Here is a 10,514-nt window from a genome sequence, read left to right on the forward strand (position 1 = left end):
AAAACAAAACAAACAAATTGTGCTTTTCGGTTGTTTCTATCACTGTCTCGCAGTTTATGTGGAGGCCTCTGGACCAATGAGAGAGACATTCAACTAATGAAACATCGAATCGCAGGCTGGCCAGTTGACACGTCTCGCAAGTCAGCAGCCAATGAACAGGTGACATTTCCCCGAGTGTAAAAAAGACTGGGGAGTCTATCCTGGAGGTTACGTAACCAGATAATATTTACAATATATAGAGACCTGAAAAATTCGCGGGTTCATTTCGTGTTATGCTAAAATTCAAATAATTATACCTTGGTGCTGCTTCTGCCATTGGTCCACTGAGGACTGAGGACTGAGGGCCAATTAGAGACCCTCACTCATAGAAGTGTCGAGTCACAGGCCACCCAGTCGAGACGACTCACAAGTCAGCAGCCAATGAACAGGTGGCATTTGCCCGAGTGTGTAGAGGATATTGGAGTCTATCCTGGAGGTCATTAAACCCGCGAATTTTTCCGGTCTCTAACAATATCTTACGCATGAGCTACGGTATCGTAGCTTCAACTCTCGCAGATATAATTGTTTCTCAGGCTTCTATATACTATTCCAATTTCTACATGTGTGTAGGATTGGTTCGCTTCGTGAGAATAAAATACAATTTAGCTATATATATATATATATATATATATATATATATATATATATATAATTGCGCTTTGCTTCTATACAGTTGTTATTCTTTGAAAGAGTTGGAACCTGAATTTAAATGAATTGGCAGTAGATATTTCTTCTCTCGTAAATTTTTTTTTAACATCTCTTCATTATTTCCTTTGAAAAAAAAAATAAAATAAAATTTCCACTGTTGCTTAATCTCTTACGTAACCAATCACAATTACGGAGTTACGGTTGGACGTGTTATGTAAACGTGGATTGCGGAACGAGAATGCTGGGAAAATTGGATTCTGTGAAAGAAAAAAATAACTACGCATTAAACCAATCAAACAAGGAGGGAATAAAAAAATTTGCTACAGGGAGTTTCATTTAATTACTATCCCAAACAAAAGAAAAAATTGGTTGTCTGTAAAGTCGGTTTACGGACGATAGTTTCACGTGACAACGTCATAACAAACCATAAATGAAATTATTGCATACTTTTATGAATAAAATTGAATCGTTTTTATTGAATTATCACTATTTTGTATGGATACAACCGAGTGAAATGAAATCTACAATTTAATTGATAAATTTACTTTTATTTGCACTTATTAATTCAAATATGTTTATTACATTAACGAATAGATTATTTTAACTATAACGTTTATACTTGTTTGCTATTTAACTTCTTCCAATCTGTGTTATTCTGTTTAGGATAGGACGATGATAGGAAAAGTAGGAAACGAATGGGAGTGTTTCAATGTTTAATGTGCCTCGAAAAAGTCACATCGATGGTTGTTCCAATCGAGTGGAAGAGATATAGATGCGGCGCAAGCGTACAGTGAGCGTAAAGGGACAATGTGCGTAACGGGACAATGAGCGTAACGGGACAATTAGTCATCCTTTTTCGTGCGTGCAGCCGGCGTTCATCGATTTATTAGACGTTGCCACGTCAAAAAAAATTGGCTGTCTGTAAAGTCGGTTGAGGACGATAGTTTAACATGACAACGTCATAACAAAACATTGATGAAATGATTGCATGCTTTATGAATAAAATAGAATCATTTTTAATTTAATAATAAAAGAATAAATACTTGAAATTATACTAGTAATCAGTTTTTTAAAATGCAAGAATAATTAACCTTTATTGCCGAAATTGTTGTAATAAGCAATGAAAACCACATTAACTTTTCACTTCTCTTTACAAACAGTCGACGAAACAGTTCACGTGTAGATGTAAGTTGTGTGCTGCCGCTGTCTTTCTTCTCCTCAGACGAATAGGCCAATCGAGTGGAAGAGAGATAGATGCGGCGCAAGTGTACAATGAGCGTAACGGGACACAGCGTAACGTGACTTTGTGCGTAACGGGACACTTTTTCGTGCGTGCAGCCGGCGTTCATCGATTTATTAGACGTTGTCACGTCAAAAGGTTGACTGCTTCGGAAATGTCGACCTTGGTGGCGCTGTCGGACGCGCCTTTGGCGGTCCAGGTGTCCAGGCTTCAAGGCTCGGGCGTGGATCGTGCGTCTCTCGAGGCAGGGGGGCGCGTCGGTCGAAGTGGGAAACGTGGCGGACGTTTCTGCGGGTTTTCTCTGGGTAATCCAATTCCCCCCCCCCTTCCCCTCACCAATTCATTTCGCAGGTTGCTCCTCGCCCATCTCAACTCACCTCACGCATTATCCAGGCTGTGGCCGGAACCATTTTCATTTTCCCAAATAACAATCGAAGGAAGCTGAACGTAAAGACAACTTAGGAAGAGAGAAGACAGCTTTGGGGCTGGGATTAAGTTTGAAGAAACAATCGATGGAGATGTGTTTGGTCGGAAAAAGGCCCATTAACGAACCCGACCGAGATTTTCCACAATTAGTAGTTTTTTTTATGTATCAGTTTGGAAGAGATTTTTGAAACATTGCGGCAGTTATTATGTCCAAAAAAATTGTGATATATATATATAAGATATATATTTGTGTGTGTGTATATATATAACCTTTTGAGTTTACGGTGGTTTTGTGGTCTATGGACCATAAATCTAAAAAAAAAAAAAAAAAGTAACGGCTACAATACAATATTTCTTCGAAATCTACCTAATAGGATGTTGGTATGCATGACGTTGATAAACTCCGACACCGTGTTCAACCGATCGTCATGAAAATTGGTTTATTGAGATGTTTCGTTAATTCTCAATAACAATAATGAGTGATTGAGTCAGTTTAAGTTTTTTTTTTTTACATATTAACAGGATCAAATTTTCAAGTAACGGAAAAATTGTTGCTATTCTTGGTTGCCTGGCTGGGCCAAACCTGAAATGCAGCAAATTTTTCTGTTTGTGTGGTTTCGCCGAACACTCAAGAGTAAGATAGCTAAGATAGCCACCATTAAAAATACATTCTTTATTGAAATCACAAATTTTTGCACACTGCAAATTTTTTTGTACACAGAACATAAATATTCATGTAAAAGTTGTAAATTTACATGAAAAACAACTGTTTCACTTCAAAACAGTGGTCGCAAACAATACTGGGTTCAGATTCTTACACCACGAATTAACGTTTTTGTGTTGACCCAGTACCTTCAGTATTAAAAATTTTATTTGTAAAATCGTTCCCTGAATAGATTTCCCAGTATTAATTACGAACATTAATAAGCATAATGAAACAAAATAAAGTTCAATTATTGAATATTAGATTGTCCTTTCCATGGTTTAAAAAAAATATATTAATTGAATATTTTGTAAAAGCACAGAAATGTTATTACTGCGCACAGATATTTTTTTTTGCGGAACATTGAGGTATGAAATGAAAAGCAGGAGTTTTTGTAAGAAGTTTATTTGAAGTGGTACACTGAAGGTGGAGCTATGACACTACTTGAAGTGGTAGACTGAAGGTGGAGCTATGGCACTACTTGATGTGGTACACTGAAGGTGGAGCCATGGCACTACTTGAAGTGGCACACTGGAGGTGGAGCTATGACACTACTTGATGTGGTACACTGAAGGTGGAGCCATGACACTACTTGAAGTGGTACACTGAAGGTGGAGCTATGACACTACTTGATGTGGTACACTGAAGGTGGAGCCATGGCTCTACTTGAAGTGGTACACTGGAGGTGGAGCTATGACACTACTTGATGTGGTACACTGAAGGTGGAGCCATGGCACTACTTGAAGTGGTACACTGTAGGTGGAGCTATGACACTACTTGAAGTGGTACACTGGAGGTGGAGCCATGGCACTACTTGAAGTGGTACACTGTAGGTGGAGCTATGACACTACTTGAAGTGGTACACTGGAGGTGGAGCTATGACACTACTTGAAGTGGTAGACTGAAGGTGGGGGCCAAGGCACCGGGCGGGTGGAAGGTCTACCGGTGAAGACGGTGGCCGTAGCGTCTCATGTAGACGCCGTTGGGGTCGTACTTGGCCGTCAGCAGCTTCCACTCGTCGGGCTTATTGGTGCGCACGAAGTTGATGACCGTGCCGGTGCCCTCCTTCTGGCGCGGGCTGCACTTGGCGCAGTCGTTGACCAGCGCGTCGGGGATGGACTCTGCGGGCACACAAGGGCAGGGCGCCGTCAGACCATGCTACGCAACGCCGCGGCGGCTAGCGACACCCAGTATACGCCCGGAGACGCGCACGGGTGGAACCCACTACACGACGATAGCCAACTGGTGGTCAGCTTAAGATATTTCCCAAAAAAAAAAATAATTGGTTGTCTGTAACAGTTCACGTGTATATGTAAGTTGTGTGCTGCCGCTGTCTTTCTTCTCCTCGGACGCATAGGCCAATCGAGTGGAAGAGAGATAGATGCGGCGCAAGCGTACAATGAGCGTAACGGGACACAGCATTATGGAACAATGAGCGTAATGAGACACTGCGTAACGGAACAATGTGCGTAACGGGCCCAATTTTATTGCGTGCAGCCGGCATTCATCGATTTATTAGACATCATGTCAAAAAAAAAAAGGAGGTTATCTGTAAAGTCGGTTTACGGACGATAATTTCACGTGATGACCTCATAAGAAAACATTGATGAAAATTTGTATACTTTTTTAATTTTCAAAAATTATTTACAGTTTTTTTTTGCAAATTTAATTTAAATAATTTGTTTAAATATAATAGCGAACAATTATTTAAAAAAGCCCGCCTTAACCTGTTTGATATTATAGAAAGATTTTCTCGCACGGTGGTTGGCCGGTTCTTGCACGCTCGGCTCAGGCGGGACGTGACAATTTTTCGTGCGTGCAGCCAGCGTTCATCGATTTATAGGACGTTATCATGTCAAAAATTATATATAACTTGCACTGTCTTTTATCAGTAGGAGCAGGCATTTTTCCGCAGATAAATATGAACGCCTATTAGACAGCAACAAGGTATACCCCCACCAGCGGTTTCTTCCTTGAGATTTGGCGGCCGTCTGAGAGAGAAGCTGTTGCCTTTTTTGACCGAGCCACTCAGGACGTGTTTGCTTCCGCACTGAATCACTGTGATTGGTGTTTTATCAATCGACATGTGCCCGGAAGAACTACAACCCAATCGCGAAACACAGGCGGTGATACAGTGTTTTTAACTTGTAATTAGTGTCGTAATCTTTTCGCGAAATATGCTTGGCACCATATATTTTTTTTGTGCACTCATCCCTACTTTACGTTACAAATGCGAAAGCGTGTATGTCTGTTTGTCCTTTCACGCAGCAAAGGGAGCAACGGATCGAAACGAATTTTGTTTTGCAGTAGAGATAGTTAATGGGCCGGAGGGTGAAAATGCTAATTTGTTTTTTACCCAGGAAAAATGCACGGGTTCTGTGGAGCGCAATTATGTAATTAACTCTTTTTGCTAGGTATCCATGGTAATGGGTTTTTCCATTGTTCGTACCTTCTGCGTCTCCGTGGCAACAGCCAATTGCATCGTTTGCTTGCAGATCGGGTTGGATTAGTCGATATTTGTTAATGTTTCTACTCAATTTTGACACCCGATCAGTCCGAACTGTCAGTTGGGACTAACAGTCGTAACTGCCGTGTGTGAGCAAGGACTGATATGGACTGACGAGCTGATGGCTTCCCATCAGATCATACTGTGGGCTCGAGGGCCTTCAGTCAGAACTGCCGTGTGTGAACAACAGCGTCTCGCCAGTCCAAACTGACAGTCCATCAGCCGAGTGTCGTGGCAGACATCTTTGTTTATACTCTTTGGTTACTTTGCTATTTTGTTTTCCTTTTTTTTTTTTCCTAACTAAAAGTACAACTGCAACAGCCAAAAGTCTCTTCCATTTTCGGCGATGCAAACGACACATCCAACAGCAAAACAGCTACCACAAAGACATGATCGTGTGTGGCCGAGGCCTCAGTCCAGTCCAGGGGCGTAGCCGGGGGCGGGGGGTTGTTTAGGGATTCAAATCCCTCCCCCTTAGCACCAAATTTTCAATTAATTTCTTATTCATCACTCAAACAAATTTAATATTAAAATTAATAAAAAATTTACTATTACAATAGGTATTTAAATTTAAGAACCGAAAACTGCTAAAATAAGCACTATTTTACAGCTTAAAATCCAAATTTTCCCGGGGGAGGACCCCCGGACCCACCGCTTTATTACGGGGGGGGGGGGGGGCATGCTTCTTAACACCCCCCATACACAAATCCTGGCTACGCCACTGGCTCCAGTCCAAACCGGGAGCTGGACTGGTGGCGAGTGTGTCGCAGGCGGGCAGCGAGTGAGAGTGAGTGAGTGAGTGAGTTTACCTTTGAGCGTCTTCGCGTCGGGCGAGCAGGAGGCCCCGTCCTTGAGCAGGCAGTCCAGGTAGCTCTTCCGCAGGCGGTCGTTGTTGAGGATCGAGTCGAGGTCGACGCCGTCGAACTGCGTGGTGTACTTCTGCTGGCCCGCCGCGTGCGCCAGGGTCGCCAGACCCGCGAGCAGCGCTAACACGTACAGCCTCATCTCGCTTCTTCTTCTGCTGATTCTCTCCGGAGGTCGTGGATCTGTCCGGTCGCGGCTCGCCTCTGGGAGTGGTTGGCTTTTCGGGCCGTGTCCCCGGTGTTATATAGGTACGCGCCCGTGCCACCTCCCGAGCGCCGTTGAAGGGCGACGGGATGTGTCCGACCAGCAGGAAACGTGGCGTGATCTTGGCAGCCCGCTAACGATCGGCCGAGAGCGCGTGTGTTGGTGCGTGTGTGTGTGACCTTGAGGAGGGTTTTTCGCCCGAAACGCGTCATGTTTCATTTTCCTAGAAACCCGACGCACAACAGGGCCGGCGTTCCGTTACTCCCCATCAGTCGCGTCCTTCGTCGCCTGGCGAGTTTCTCAGTAGAGCCGGGGAAGGAGGGGGAAATCTCACGAGACAAATACAACACGTGACGCATGCATGACGCTCGGACCACACAGCACCCAACGTGATGTCGGCGCGAGAAAAATAATTATTCCTGCCGTGACAAGACGACACGGTTAGAAATTATTATTTTATCCATTTCCAGCGCGACGCCGGTGGTGCGGCGTCACTGAAATGCGCGTCGAAAATTAATTATTTTAATTACTTTTCTTGTGGTTAAAAGATTTTTTTTTCCACTTAACTGATTTCTGAAATCTCTGACATGAGTATTTATGCACAGTGTTTTTTTTTTTACAATTGAATGTTGATTTCAAATTAAACATTTTTTTTTTTTTAAATTAATCAATTTAAAAAATTGCAAGCATTAATGGAGGTCGTATGTTTGTAGCATATGTAACAGCAACTATTATTTTTTTTAACGCTCGTTTAGTATTTTTTGGTAACTGGCGAGTGAAAACAGTATGTTCACAATGACGCCATATTGTTTGTGTTGCGCTGTATTTTTTTTTTTTTTTTGTAAAAGGAAAAGAAATATTTATGTCAAATTGCTAAATTTGTACATTTACATGAAAATAACTCGATCATTACGAAATGTTGTTCGCAGTATTTTTGGGTCTGGTGTCTCACCCGGGAATTTATGTTTTGTTTTGTCCCAGTACCTGCAATATTGTACTAAAAATTATTTGAAAAACGTTCCCTGAATATATTTATTGGTATTTACTGCGCACATTAATAAGCATAATAAAAAACTAACATAAAATTATTAAATATTCTATTATCTTTTTGATTGTTGTAAAAAAGTTATGCTTTCATGAAACTTTATAAAAATTTAGATAAAACATTATGTGCCAATTTTCGTAAAATATATTCAGTATTACCTATATCGAATAACGTATTTCATATATGCAAAAGTAACCGTAACCAAGTGTGCTATTCCGTTCAACCGATCGTTATGAAAATTGCTATACATAGATATTTGAAAATGGAGAATATTTTCACGATATCCATTTTGCTATAACTCTCCGCTGAATGACGCTGCAGCGCATGAACTTTTAAACCGTTCAACCAATCGTCATAGGTAAAAGATATCTGACTGCAATATTGGCAAACTTTTTTAAAATAACGTGGCTAGAAATGTATTATTGATGGCTCCGTGAATTTGACACATTTCACATAGAATTCAGTTTTTTTTTTAAATATAAATTTTAGATTATAGGAAAATTAGTGGCTTGGTGATTAAACAGTGGCTAAGTTATTAAACAGTGGCTATGTTTTTAAACAGTAAGTTTTGAACGGGGGCTAGGTTATTAATCTGTGGCTAGGTTTAACACTGGAGTTAGGTTTTATTAACTGCGGCTTGGTTTTAAAAAAAAAAGTAGCTAGGTTTAATTCACAGTAACTAGGCTTTAAAAATTCTCTAGGTTTTATTCACACTGGCTAGGTTATCAAATAGTGGCTTGCTTTTATTGAGTGGCTAGGTTTTTAAAAAGTTACTAAGTGTTTAAATAGTGGTTATGTTTTATGACAGCATTCAACTTGAACCGTGATGGTGTCATGTTAGTTTAATAGTTTTATGGAAGCTGTATCAATAATACTGAAAATCAGCTTTCACGAAGACAATGATAACGAATTAAAAGATTTCCATAGCCCATGACGTAGTGTATATTGACAGTATTATTTCAGTTTGTCATTTTCGAAAATTATATAAATATCTACTAAACGCTGATGACTTCATATTGTAACAACCAGTCACTGAATACTTCAGGCATTTCATGAAATTGTACACAATACTTTAACAAAGACCAAAATTTAAAACTAAATGTCAGAAAAATGTAATGGCCTAAAAATATGTTGAAACCATTGAAGAATTCAGGTACCACCAAAATTTTTATGATCGTTAGTATATTTCAGATGATAAAGTATTGGTCACCTTTTTGACATCGGTTTATTATTATTAGAGCCATAAAATATTACATTTTCATGAATTTTAATGCTTTTTAAGCAACGATTCGTAATAAAGATAAATAAATTGGTAGGGAAACAACTTTATTAACGTATCACAGTGTTAAAAATAATAATTCTTGCAACAGGTAATGAACGTTAATCGAAATACAACAAATATCCAGGTATACACTCCGTTATTTTTAAAACAATTACAAAAAATTATTTGTAATATAATGTTCGCAGGCTTTCACGGCCATTGACTGAAGTAGCTTGGCTTCTGGGTTGTAGCAGCGTCCTCGGCGGAATAATTCACCGACGTTTCGGTCGACATTGCAGTCGCCATCATAAGGGAACAGTTACCTACTCAATTATTTGTGTTAAAGATTTTTTTTTTAGAATTGTTTATTTGGTACATATAATCTACAGCTGTCATCAGGGCCGGATTTAGGGGAGGGCAACCGGGGCGAAAGCCCCGGGGCCCCCACAAACGGAGGGCCCCCACAATAGAGATTTCAGTTTAAAAAAAAAAATCTTTTAAATTCCGACAAGTAAACACTAGTAAACATCGTTTCCTTTGAAATTCTTTTTTTCGCTGTTTTACCTTTACCTACAGTTCTTTGTACATACATAATTATATTATTGTTAAATATTAACAGAAAAATTCATTAACACTAAAATTTAATTTCATATAATTCTTGTCTCCGATTATATTTATGTATGTTTTTTTTAAATACTAAGATAATCTACTTGATTAAAAAAAAATATTTATTGGAAAACTCGACTGAAAAAAAAAATTGTTCGTTTTATTTGGAAAATAACTTTGTGCCTGCTGGGAGGGGGGGGGGGGGGGGCTCCGCTCATCTGTTCCCCCGAGGCCTCCAGACCTCTAAATCCGGCCCTGGCTGTCATTTAAAAAAAAAAATGGATTGTACGACAGGTGACTGGAACACGCATCACGACCTGGAACTGACGGACGGTGTTGAAATGGGGTCCGGTGATGAGGCCAGCCGGGCCCGACAGGTGGTCCCGGGAGGAGCTGAAGAGACGCGCGAGGTCGCGTGGACGGGTCACGGGCTACTCCCCGCCTTGACCTTCCCCGGAGGCCTCCGCCTCGGCCGACCTCTCTCGCCAGCCTCCGTCGGGATTTATGAAGCCCCTAGTTTCATTCGGCAGCTATATTGGCTAGGTTCTTAATTGGCGCGCAGGTTGTTAAACAGTGGCTAGGGTGTTAAAAAATTGATTAGGTTTTTGATTAGTGCGTAGGTTGTTAAACGTTGGCTAGGTTATCAAACCGCGCCTAGGTTGTTAAATTTGGGTTATGTTTTCAATTAGTGAATAGGTTGTTAAATTTTGGTTAAGTTTTAAATTAGTGAATAGGTTGATACAATTTTGGTTAGGTTTTAAGTTAGTGAATAGGTTTTGTTAAACAGTAGCTAGATTATCAAACAGTGCGTGGGTTGTTAAATTTGGGTTAGGTTTTAAATTAGTTAATAGGTTGTTAAACTGTAGCTAGGTTATCAGACATTGCCTAGATTGTTAAAAATTGGTTAATTTTTTGATTAGTGAATAGGTTGTTAAATTTTGGTTAGGTCTTAAATTAGTGAATAGGTTGTTA

At 40.3% G+C, this 10,514-nt stretch overlaps 1 protein-coding gene across 1 annotated transcript; it reads right to left on the reverse strand.

The window, feature by feature from the left end:
* Positions 1 to 2,772: 2,772 nt before the first annotated feature.
* LOC134539802 (ejaculatory bulb-specific protein 3-like) lies at positions 2,773 to 6,904 on the reverse strand. The gene is made up of 2 exons (XM_063382073.1): positions 6,372 to 6,904; positions 2,773 to 4,177 (listed from the first exon to the last, which is right to left on the reverse strand). The coding sequence occupies exons 1-2, from the start codon at positions 6,565 to 6,567 to the stop codon at positions 3,996 to 3,998; spliced, it is 378 nt and encodes a 125-aa protein (XP_063238143.1). The 5' UTR covers positions 6,568 to 6,904; the 3' UTR covers positions 2,773 to 3,995.
* Positions 6,905 to 10,514: the final 3,610 nt, after the last annotated feature.

The sequence above is a fragment of the Bacillus rossius genome, chromosome 16 (genome assembly GCF_032445375.1).
Source record: "Bacillus rossius redtenbacheri isolate Brsri chromosome 16, Brsri_v3, whole genome shotgun sequence".
NCBI classification, from domain to species: domain Eukaryota; kingdom Metazoa; phylum Arthropoda; class Insecta; order Phasmatodea; family Bacillidae; genus Bacillus; species Bacillus rossius.

Bases quoted from the DNA above. Each gene is read 5' to 3' on its own strand.
- LOC134539802 (XM_063382073.1), bottom strand. From the start codon at position 6,567: ATGAGGCTGTACGTGTTAGCGCTGCTCGCGGGTCTGGCGACCCTGGCG. The intron at 4,178-6,371 runs GTAAACTCACTC...GTGTGCCCGCAG, and splicing joins CGACGCGAAGACGCTCAAAG to AGTCCATCCCCGACGCGCTG.